At 36.8% G+C, this 12,652-nt stretch overlaps 1 protein-coding gene across 4 annotated transcripts in view; it reads right to left on the reverse strand.

Moving 5' to 3' along the window:
* Positions 1-12,652, reverse strand: part of UGGT1 (UDP-glucose glycoprotein glucosyltransferase 1) — a 130,522-nt gene that overhangs the window by 43,419 nt on the left and 74,451 nt on the right. For all 4 annotated transcript variants that reach the window (XM_048214150.2, XM_026510242.4, XM_026510241.4 and 1 more), the window contains 2 exons: positions 2,492-2,612; positions 78-176 (listed from right to left, as the gene is read on the reverse strand). In XM_048214150.2, the coding sequence (XP_048070107.1) occupies positions 78-176; positions 2,492-2,612 (220 nt within the window). The remainder of the gene's footprint in view (positions 1-77; positions 177-2,491; positions 2,613-12,652) is intronic.

Consider the following 12,652-nt stretch of genomic DNA (forward strand, 5'->3'; position numbering starts at 1 on the left):
CTGAAGATTGAATTATTTCTACAAATACTAAAAAAGAAAAAAAAAGTTGAATCCAAGATAAGCCTAAAATGGATTACCTTTCTTGGTCAGATAGTTCATACTATTGGCAATAGCGGCAGTCTTGCCTTGGGAATCCAAAACAGTAAATCTAGCATAGTCATCCACAAAAAAGTTATCTGGAAGAGAAAATTGAAATAGATTTATAATTAACATGCCTAAATTCAGTCTAACATTAATATTCAACTGATAATCTGATTTGTCCATAATATGAGATTTATAAAAATGCGTGCGTGAAACCTATTGTTTCATGTTTATTGAACAATTAGTGTCTTCAAGCAATGCTCTTACCATTCATTTCCCCTTGAGTTACTTTTGCTAAAATCCCAGTTTCATCAAGTCATTCCTTTGATCTAAACTACCCAGTAATTTCTTCCCACCTATAATATGGTCTTCATCCTGTATCAGAAACCCTCTATCTCTAAGAATCTCCCCAGTCTTATGCCTTATTCACTCCAACACAAATGCCCCTCTTCTATCACCATCCTCCACACATAGATGGATTACCCACCCCTCCCTCTATGTCTGTCCACCCACTCACCCACTTATCCTTTCACTCAACAGACCATACCAAGGATTTACTATCCTTTCAGTCAATATTCCAGTAAAAGGAGAGAAATGGTAAATAAGACAGACACAGCTCATGACATCATGTAGAGGAGGGGAGAAAGCACCAAAAGTCTTAAAGCCTTAAAACATAGTATCCTTCTAAGAAGGTCCCAGGACAGTGAAGGCCAAGAGCAGTGTAGGTAACAATGGAGCTATGACTCCTTGGTGAGAAGGATGCCAACTGCTCCTCCACAGACAGCTCCAAAATGTTCACCAGGCAAACTGCATTTTTGCCACTGTGAACTAGCATTATTTCACAGCTGATCACTTCAACATTCAGTAGAGAAAGATATCCGGAAACACAGAACTATTGTTGTGCTCCTTATTCATGAATACTCCAAAGAGAACTCTTTGTAGTTTAATTGACAATGATGGAAACAACAAAAACTTGGGACAAAACTCCTAATACTGCTTGACTTGCTCTATTAAAACTTCTGGTAAAAAGCTAAAACCTAACTATGAAGAAACAGTTTATGTCACTTTCTGACTACTTCCTTTTTCAAACATAAGCAGAGATGTACATCTTTCTCTGTCTAAAAGAAAGGGAATTCAGTTTCAAGTAGATTAGAGACAGGTGCCATAAAGTAACAACTACACCTAGAGCTCTGTGTGCATCACATCCCACCACAACAGCAAATGCCCTTGGCCTGTATTTCTCTGTTACACTATCTTTTCTCGCCCAGTGAGACTTCTGCAAGTGACCAGAACCAGCTGGTTGCTGGAATGGCCTTCAGAGCCACAAGGAAAGACATAAGGAACAAACTGCATCTGGGCTTCACACAGCGACCCCTGCAAAGGTATTCTTGCGAAACAACATAAACACCCACCGCCTGAGGATTAGGTAAGCCAACTGTGGACTATCCATACAAGAAAATATTAATCAGCCATAAAAAGGCAAAAAAGTACTGGGACATGTTACAACATGGATAAAACTTCAAAAACATTATGCTAAGTGAAAGAAGCTAGTCACAGAAAACTCCTAATTATGCGAAATACCCAGTAGAAAACTTCCTTAGAAACAGAAACTAGATCAGCAGTTGTGGAGAGGTAGGAAAAGGGGAAATGGAGAGTAGCTACCAATGGGTACATGGTCTCTTTTAGGGGGGGTGATATATGTTCTACAATTAAACAATGATGATTAGACAACTTTGAGAATACACCAAAAATTGTGCACTTTAAAATGTATAAGATTTCAAAAGACTGAGTTTTATGGCATGTACACTTTATCTCAGTGAAGGTTTATTTTTTAGATAGGCATTCCTAGCCTCTCAGAGTAAAACCACCTGAGGTGTTGTCCACATCACTGCTACCTGATTCCAGAACAAGGATGAAGAAAAGACAGCTGTTTAACAGCTTTATGACTGTAAGAAAGTCAACAACACAGATGTAGTCTCATCACCTAAGGCTTAAACAGCTAGCGTTTAAAAGACAATGGAGGGGTGCCTGGGTGGCTCAGTCAGTTAAGCATCCTACTCTTGATTTCGCTCAAGTCATGATCTCAGGGTTGTGAGAAGTTCTGCACTGTGTGTGGAGCTTGCTTAAGATTCTCTCTCTCCCACCCACCCATCCTCCCTCTCTAAAAAAAAAAAAGACAACGGATATTTTTCAAAGTTGACAAGGATTTATACAGGAAGAATTTCTCTCTTTTTGGAGAAAACTCTTGTGAATTTAGAGGCTCATGGTATGAACTAAAAGTGAAATGAATTAAAACATAAAATTGTGTCACAATCTTGGGTTATCTTCTAAACACTGCAATCCAAAAGATGCAAAGATTCTGAAACACAAATGAAAAAACGCCCAAAGTTGTTCCTGAAATGTTCCTTACTGGTTGCTGTTAAATCCAGGTATTCTCGCTCAGATGTCAAAATCCTAGAATTGATTCGTGGTACAACATTTGGCTGATTCATGATATATTCTACCACATCCTGATCATGGGACAGTTCACCCTAAAAGAAAAAAATTTAACAGGGTGGGAACGGGATAAGAGTTAAACGAATTAGAACAATAATTTATTAGGAACTAAAAAGTCATTAACTTTGCAATCAATAGTTTCTTATGTATTGGTAACACTTAAAAAGAGAAGCTTAAACATTATAGGTCCCTATCATTGCCAAGCACAGCTTGACATTTATGTATGTATATTATCTTTAACTCTTTCAACAACACAAAGCAGCTATTATTGACATACATTTTAAAGATGGAAGCTGAGGTACAGAAAGGTTATGTAACTTACTCAAAGTTACAGAGCTAAGGAGATTCGAGTATGAAATGCAAAGCCAAGTTTATGTGGTCTCTCCACACACTACTGTGCTTCCCCAGAAATAAGGGAGCTCTACAAATTAGGTAAGAGTTACCATAACCAAAAATCCATCCTGAGAGCTGCTCATAGTCTCTCTCTAAAGGAAAAAGCCAAATGCCTTCTCTTAAGCACTTAATGTATTTTACAATAAAAATCACTCCAAGGGGCATCTGGGTGGCACAGTTGGTTGAGCACCTGACTCTTGGTTTTGGCTCAGATCATGATCTCAGGATGGTGAGATCAAGCCCCAGGTCAGGCTCCATGCTCAGCATGGAGTCTGCTTAAGACTCTCTCTCCCTCTGCCCCTCTCCATTCCTGCACACTCTCTCTTTCAAATAAATAAAACTTAAAAAACAAAAATCACCCCAAGCTTTTTTCAATCTCAGGCATCAAAGTACTGCTACATTTCCAGAGTCAAAATTATATTTCAGCGAGGAGAAATCATTTCTCATTTTTTCTTCCCTTTCATACCTCTTTTTTTTTAATAATAATTTCTTATTATGTTAGTCACCATACAGTACATCCTTAGTTTTTGATGTAGTGTTCCATGATTCATTGTTTGTGTATAACAGCCAGTGCTCCATGTAATACGTGCCCTCCTTACTACCCATCACTGGCCTATCCCAATCCTCCACCCCCCTCCCCTCTGAAGCCCTCAGTTTGTTTCCCACCATCCACTGTCTCTCATGGTTCATTCCCCCTTCTGTTTCCTCCCCCTTCATTCTTCCCTTCCTTCTCCTACCGATCTCCCTGCTATTTCTTATGTTCCATAAATGAGTGAAACCATATGATAATTGTCTTTCTCTGCTTCACTTATTTCACTTAGCATAATCTCCTCCAGTCCCATCCCTGTTGCTGCAAATGTTGGGTAATCGTTCTGCTGCAAATGTTGGGTAATCATTCTTTCTGATGGCTGAGTAATATTCCATTGTATATATGGACCACATCTTAGATATATAGAAATATTTGTAGTTCACGAAGGTGATCTCAAAGCCAAATGTATATGGCTATGGAAATTTGCAAGTTCTTCACACTCAAAATATTTCATATAAAACCATATTTTAAAGCAATTTTCAAGGGAGATACAGATGTAAATCAAATATACACAGTCAAGTCTAAGAAACTTGAATTAGCCATCTTCTGTGGCTACTTATCCCGCGAGATAGAGAACTCATATGCAAATTCTCAAACTAGAAATTAATAAGGAGCATATGAATCAACCATACAATTCAAAAGACTACAAAGTTCCTAGATGACTTAGTATAGATGTACACCCATGTATGTAACTTTGGTCTCTATGATAAATCTGAACTGATTCCACCTAGGAGCCTAACTAGCTCAGGGAGGGTAATTTGGCAACACCTATCAAAATTTTAAATGTACATACCTTTTAATGCAGCCCATCTACACACACACACACACACACACACACACACACACACACACTAGTTGTTCTCGAAAGAGAAGATGAGTGACAAGGGAACAGGAGTGAATGGGTGAAAGTTTCTCTACATTTATACCTCTATACACATTTGAATTTCACACCATCTGCATATCAAACCTTTTTACAGTGACTCTAGTTCAAAGTTTTAAATGTACATTACCCTCTGACAAAACAATTCCAACAACTGGTATTTCTCAAAAAAAAATAAGGTACAAAGATATACATGTGAGAGTATTCTTTACAGCACTATTTATAACAGTGAAATTCTACAAGCAATGTCTAACACATTAAGGGATAAAATAAATGATTGTTCATTCTTAAAAAGAAAAAACTATGCAGCAATCTAAAAGCACTGACAAGGAGTTATATGTTCAGAAACACAAAGCAAAGATACATTCAATTAGAAAGATAAGCTAACAAATACATATGTAAGTATATACTTCTGTATACATGGGGGCACAAAGAGCTTATTTCTCTAAGGATTCTGATGAAGGGAAGAACTCTCATTTTTACTTTAGACACTTTAATATTCTCCCAATTTAGTGTTTTTTAAATATGTATAGGAGCACATATGACTTTTGTCATCCTATTTCAAATAAAACTTTCTTTAGCTAAACCAAACCAAACTTCTCACTGGCAATATAAGTAGAAACAGAGGAAAACTAGCATTCAAAGGGAGTGTATTTAAAAATGATCATTTTAAACAACAGATATCTGAAAAACAGAGAAACTCTTCTGAATTTTTACATCCAACAGTGTTGAAAAAGAAATGCTTTAAATGGATGCTGGAAAACAAAAATGTTTGAATTATCTTTTATCTTTTCATTAATATCACTTGAACAAGGAAAATAATTATCATTTCTTCTAAACTATTCTTAACTTTGGAAAATAAGCCATACTCATTCAAATAAAAATTATATTTTCACATTTATTCCAGTAGCTGCATGAAGAACAAATTCCCTAACAAAACTACCTTATTCATGTGGGAGCATGCAATAGAATTTAGCCAACACTTTTTCTGTTTTGAGGTTTTGTTTTTGGGGGTTTTTTTGTTTCATTTTTTGGGGTTTTTTTGCTTTTTTTGTATAAACGCTTTAACAATCAGCCTGATAAGTAGCTTTTAAAGATTTTTTTTTTGGTCTTTTCAACAAGTGGTGCTGGGAAAACTGAATATCCGCATGCAAAAGAATGAAGTGGGACCCTTACATATACCACACAGAAAACTTAACTCAAAATAGATCAAAGGCATAAATATAAGAGCTATAACTATAAAATTCTTGAAAGAAAACATTGGGGAAAATCTTCATGGCATTGGATTTCACAATGATTTCTCAGATATGACACCAAAATCACAGTCAACAAAAGAAAAAACAGATAAGTTGGACTTCATCAAAATTCAGAACTTCTGTGCATCAAAGGACACTATCAAAAAAGTGAAAAGAGAACCAACAGAATGGAAGAAAGTATTTGCAAAACATGTCTGATAAGGGACAAATATCCAAAATACAAAAGGAAGTCTACACTTCAACAAAAACAAAAAAGAGCCTAATTCAAAAAGGGGTAAAAGACTTGAATAGACATTTCTCCAAAGAAGATAAACAAACGGCCAATTAAATACATGAAAAGATGCTCAGTCTCATTAGTCCTTAAGGAAATGCAAATAAAATAGAATGGACAAAGAAGATGTGGTATATATATATATATATATACACACACACACACACAATGGAATATTACGCAGCCATCAAAAAAATGAAATCCTGCCATTTCAATGACGCGGATGGAACTAGAGGGTATTATGCCAAGCAAAACAAGTCGATCAGAGAAAGATAATTATCACATGATCTCACTGATATGTGGAATTTAAAAAACATAGGGGAAGAGAGGAAAAAATGACACAAGATGAAACCAGAGAGGGAGACAAACCATAAGAGACTCTTAATCATAGGAAACAAACTGAGGGTTACTGGAGTGGAGGCAGGTGGGGGGAGGGGGTAACTGGGTGACAGACATTTGGGAAGTTATGTGTTGTAACAAATGAGAACTGGGTATTATATAAGACTGATGAATCACAGACCTGTACCCCTGAAATAAATAATACATTATATGTGAATAAAAAAAAAAACACAACAGTATACCACTTCACACCAACTAGAATAGTCATCATCAAAAAAAGAGAAACTAAACAACTATTAAAGAGGATGTGGAGAAATGAGATTTTTGTATATTTGGTGATAGGAATGTAAAATGGTATGGCTGCTTTAAAAAATAATTTGGTAGTTCCTCAAAATGTTAAAAGACAGAATTACCATACAATCCAGCAATTCCACTAGATATATATCCAAAAATATTGAAAGCAAAGAGTTGAACAGATGTTTGTACACCAATGTTCATAGCAGCATTCACAATAACCAAAAGGTGGAAAAAACCCAAACACCCAACACATGAATGGATAAATAAAATGTGGTATATGCATATAATTCAACTCTAATAGGAAGGAAATTCTGATACATGCTACAACACATACGAACCTTAAAATAAGCAAGACACAAAAATGACAAATACTCTATGATGCCACCTAGAATAGGCAAACTCATAACACAAAAAGCAGAAGAGTGGTTACCAGTGGCTGATGAGAGCCAGCAATGAAGTGTTACTGTTTAGTGGGTAAACAGTTGCTGTTTGAGATGATAAAAATGTTTTAGAGGTAGTGGTAAAAGTTGCACAACTCTGTATATACCTAATGTGTCTATGCAGAATTTAAAATGGTTCAAGTGGTAAAATTTTGTTTTGTATATTTTATTACAATAAAAATACTGTATTTGAGAGTGCCATTCAGCAGAAACAACTGAGTGAAGATCTCTGGAAAGCTTCTCCTCAAAAACAAAACAAAACAAAACAAAAAAAAAACCACCAAGGACACTAGGAAAAAATTGTGAAACTTTTTCAAAACTCTGGAAATTAACCAAAGGCTTACAAAATTCCAAATGACTTTCATTCAAAAAAAAATAGCTGGATCTTGGTAGGAAAATAATCTTCGTGACACTTTCACTTGCCCTATTACTATCTATCTCTCCCCAGCTACACAGGAGTCTTGAAAACCAACAGCCCTGAAATAAATGTAGAAACCAGCAGACTAGGAATATTCCCAGGTGCTCTCTCCAGTTGAACTGACATACTCAGTGACAACAACTTTTTCCTGGGTATCTTTGTCAAAAAGAATCAGGAGCAATTGTTTAATGTCTGCTGCTCAAAGTAGTGACAACAGTTGGGCTAACATGAAATGGCAAAAACATAAAAGGAAAAGCTGGGGAATGCGATGTCCATAAAGGGTTTTGAAAAGCTCTCACATATGCCTCGGAACCTCAAAGGCCACATGGACAGTGCCCAGGTTTGGGTGCATGCCCATAAAAAAAAGTCCTAATGCTCTCGCTGCTGACTAACCTGAAACTCTGTTCAAGCAAGAACAGGAGGCTATGGCAAAGTTGTAAACTGCCGGGTGAGTGCTGAAGGCATGCCCCAACACGTACACAAACACTCTTGGGAAAAAATTGGAGACTTTCTTGGACTTATACATTTAAGAAAATCTGTTTATTCATTAGCTGACCAATAAGCTAACAAGCAGAGACTTAAGAGGCTATACAGGACAAAGAATACAGACTTTAAAGAATTAGCATTGAAAGTCACTGAACAAACAAGCACTACAACAATAAACCCTGGTAGGGCTAAGACTCTGATTTCTACAAGTCTCACATTATATTAGCCAAAATGTCCAGTTATCAACAAAAATTTTAAAAACATGCAAAAAAAATTAATGTATGGCCCATACTAAGGAAAAGAACACTTAACACATATTGTTGTTGTTGTTATTTTATAATAATTTTTTATTATGTTATGTTAGTCACCATACAGTATATCCTTAGTTTTTGATGTAAAGTTCCATGATTCATTATTTGCATATAATACCCAGTGCACCATGCAATACGTGCCTTCCTTAATACCCATCACCAGCCTATCCCAATCCCCCACCCCCCTCCCTCTGAAGCCCTAAGTTTGTTTCCCAGAGTCCACAGTCTCTCATGGTTCATTCCCCCTTCTGTTTACCCCCCTTCATTCTTCCCTTCCTTCTCCTACCGATCTTCCTATTTCTTATGTTCCATAAATGAGTACTGTTTCTAAAATAGCCCAAGCAGTGGACTTACTCCACAAAGACTTTAAATCAGCTCTTTTAAATATACTCAAAAAACAAAAGGAAACCCTGTCTAGCAAACTAAAGGAACTTTGAGACTTAGGTCTCACCAAACAGACTGTATCAATAAAGAGAAAGAAATTATAGAAAAAAAACAAATAGAAAAAGCAGTTAAAAATACAATAACTGAAATTAAATATTTGCTAAGAGGACTCAATAGCAGATTTTAGCTATTAGCTAATACTAGCTAGAACTAAGTTAACTAGTAAATAGCTAATTTACTGCTACTAGCAGTAAAACAAAACAAAACAAAACAAAAAAACCCCTCTGAATTTAAAGATACATTAACTGAGATTATCCAATGTCAGGAAAAGAAAGAGACTTGTGGGGATACTACAGAGTATCAATATATGCATCTATGCAGGAGAGGAAAGGAAGAGAGAGAGTGTGTAATTAAGAATTTGGCTGGTGCCCTCATTAAAGTAACTTCTTAATCCTGGAGTTTTCTGAGTGATAGGAGAGGCATCTTTGTTATTCATGGGGGGGATTACACGTAATAGTTTATACTAATGAGGTGACTCAAGGTGGGCCTTTAGACAGTTTATGCTAATGAGACAACTCAGAGAGGGCTGCCCAAGCCAGAAAGACAACCATGTGGTTAGATGGTTGGGGTTTTGAGCAGCATAGTTATCAGTCTGATCTCTGGAAACAGGAAGAGGGGCTAGAGACTGAATTCAATCATGTAACCGATGATTCTATCAATTATGGCTAAACAGGAAGCCCCAGTAAAAATTCTTACACCAAAACTTGGCTGAGCTTCCTTGGTTGGCAATACCCCACGTGCTATCACACACCAATGAGCAGAAAAGGCAATGTTATCCTTACTTCACAGGGAGAAGATAACAGAATCTTTATGTTTGGAACCTTTCCAAACCTTGCCCTATGCACCTCACCTTTGGGCTGGTTCACATTTGCATTATTTTATTATCATAACACAAATTTTAAGCATAGCACTATCCTGAACTCTGTAAGCTATTCTAGCAAATTACCAAAACTGAGGAGGGTATTAAGTGCCCCTCATTTTTAGCCAGTTCATACTAAGTGAGGGTGATCTGGGGACCTCCAAACTTGTGGCTAGTGTCTGAAATGAAGGCAACCTTGTAGGAAATTATGTCCTTAAACTGTCACATTTGGCCTAACTCTGAGTAGTTTGGTGTCATTACAGGCAGAAAGACTATGAGAAAAAATGATTGGAAGGAAAGCTCCTAATTTTCATATTTAACAAATGTAATGTACTCCATGTAGGAAAATTCATAGCTCCACACCTAGACAAATTAATGAAATGTCCAAAATGAAACACAAATAAAAGACCCTGAAAACAGGAACAAGAAGAGATTCCTAACAGACTGGATCCTCAATAAGATTAACAGCTAGTTTCTCAAGAGAACCTACAGAGATCAAATGGCAATGGAATGGCCGATTAAAAGTGCTAAAAGGAAAAGATCATCAACCAAGAATTCCATATCCAAGCAAACTATCACTTAAAAGTGAAGGGTAAATGAACATGAAACTTTCTCCAGATAGACCACATACTGCATCACGAATCAGTTCTCAACCATAAGACTAAGATTATTCCCTGCGTATTCTCACACCACAATGCACTGAAACTGGAACTCAATCACAAAAAAGATTTGGAAGAAATTCAAACATTTAGAAGCTAAATACCACCCTGCTTAAGAATGTTTGGGTAAGGGGCGCCTGGGTAGCGCAGTCGTTAAGCGTCTGCCTTCGGCTCAGGGCGTGATCCTAGTGTTCCGGGATCGAGTCCCACATTGGGCTCCTCGGCTGGGAGCCTGCTTCTCCTCTCCCACTCCCCCTGCTTGTGTTCCCTCTTTCGCTGGCTGTCTCTCTGTCACATAACTAAATAAAATCTTTGAGAAAAAAAAAAAAAGAATGTTTGGGTAAACCACGGAATCAAAGAAGTTACACAATTCATGGAAACCAATGAGAATGAAAACACATCAGTCCAAAACCCATAGGATACTGTAAAGGTGGTCCTAAGGGGGAAATACACAGCCATCCAAGTCTCACTCAAAAAAAACAGAAAAATCCCAAATACACAAACTAACTTTACATATTAAAGAACTAGAGAAAGATCAATAAATAAAGCCTAAGCCAAGCAGTAGAAGAGAAATAATTAAGATTAGAGCAGAGATCAATGAATTAGAAACCAGAAATACAGCAGAGCAGATCAACGAAACTAGAAGCCGGTTCTTTGAAAAAATTAATAAGATCAATAAACCACTGGCCAGGATTATCCAAGAGAAAAGAGAAAGGACACAAATTAATAAAATTATGAATGAAAGGGGAGAGATCACGACTAACACCAAGGAAAGAGAAACAATTATTAGAAATTATTATCAACAACTATATGCTAACAAATTAAGCAACCTGGAAGAAATGGATGCCTTCCTGAAACCTGATAAACTACCAAGACTGGAATAGGAAGAAACTGACAATCTGAACAGACCAATAACCAGTAATGAAATTGAAGCAGTGATAGAAAACCTCCCAAAAACAAGAGTCCAGGGTCTGATGGATTCCCAGGGGAATCAACCAAACATTCAAAGAAAAAATAATACCTATTCTCCTGAAGCTGTTTCAAAAAATAGAAAGAGAAGGAAAACTTCCAAACTCATTCTATGAGGCCAGCATTACCCTGATCCCAAAACCAGGCAAAGACCCCATCAAAAAGGAGAATTACAGACCAATATCCCTAATGAATATGGATGCCAAAATTCTCAACAAGATCCTAGCTAACAGGATCCAATAGTCCATTAAAAGGATTATCCATCACCACAAATTGGGATTTATTCCTGGGATGCAAGGGTGATTCAACATTCACAACTCAATCAATGTGATAGAACACATTAATAAGAGAAGAGACAAGAAGAACCATATGATCCTCTCAACTGATGCAGAAAAAGCATTTGACAAAATACAGCATCTTTTCCTGATTAAAACTCTTCAGAGTGTAGGAATAGAGGGTACATTCCTCAATTTCATAAAAACCATCTACGAAAAGCCCACAGTGAATATCATTATGAATGGGGGAAAGCTGAGAGCTTTTCCCTTAAGGTCAGGAACACGACAGGGATGCTATTGTTCAACATAGTGCTAAAAGTCCTAGCCTCAGTAATCAGACAACAAAAAGAAATAAAAGGCATCCAAATTGGCAAAGAAGTCAAACTCTCTCTCTTTGCAGATGACATGATACTTTATGTGGAAAACCCAGAAGATTCCACCCCCAAATTACTAGAACTCATACAACAATTCAGTAATGTGGCAGGATACAAAATCAATGCACAGAAACCAGCCGCTTTCCTATACACTAACAATGAGACTGAAAAAAGAGAAATTGGGGAATTGATTCCATTTACAATAGCATCAAAACCATAAGATACCTTGGAATAAACCTAACCAAAAAGGGAAAGGATCTATACTCTAGAAACTACAAAACACTTTTGAAAGACATTGAGGAAGACACAAAAAGATGGAAAAACACTCCATGCTCATGGATCGAAAGAATAAACATTGTTAAAATGTCTATGCTGCCCAGAGTGATCTATACTTTAACGCCATCCCGATCAAAATACCAATGGCATTTTTCAAAGTGCTGGAACAAACATTCCTAAAATTTGTATGGAACCAGAAAAGACCCTGAATCGCCAAGGAAATGTTGAAAAAGAAAACCAAAGCTGGGGGCATCACATTGCCTGACTTCAACCTATATTACAAAGCAGTGATCACAAAGACAGCAAAGTACTGGCACAAAAACAGACACATACATCAATGAAACACAATAGGGAGCCCAGATATGGACCCTCAACTCTATGGTTAACTAATCTTCGACAAAGCAGGAAAAAACATCCAACAGAAAAAAGACAGTCTCTTCAATAAATGGTGCTGAAAAAACTGGATAGCTATACACAGAAGAATGAAACTCAACCATTCTCTTACACCATACACAAAGATAAACTCTAAATGGATGAAA

This window comes from Ursus arctos, unplaced genomic scaffold (assembly GCF_023065955.2).
Source record: "Ursus arctos isolate Adak ecotype North America unplaced genomic scaffold, UrsArc2.0 scaffold_1, whole genome shotgun sequence".
Taxonomy (NCBI): domain Eukaryota; kingdom Metazoa; phylum Chordata; class Mammalia; order Carnivora; family Ursidae; genus Ursus; species Ursus arctos.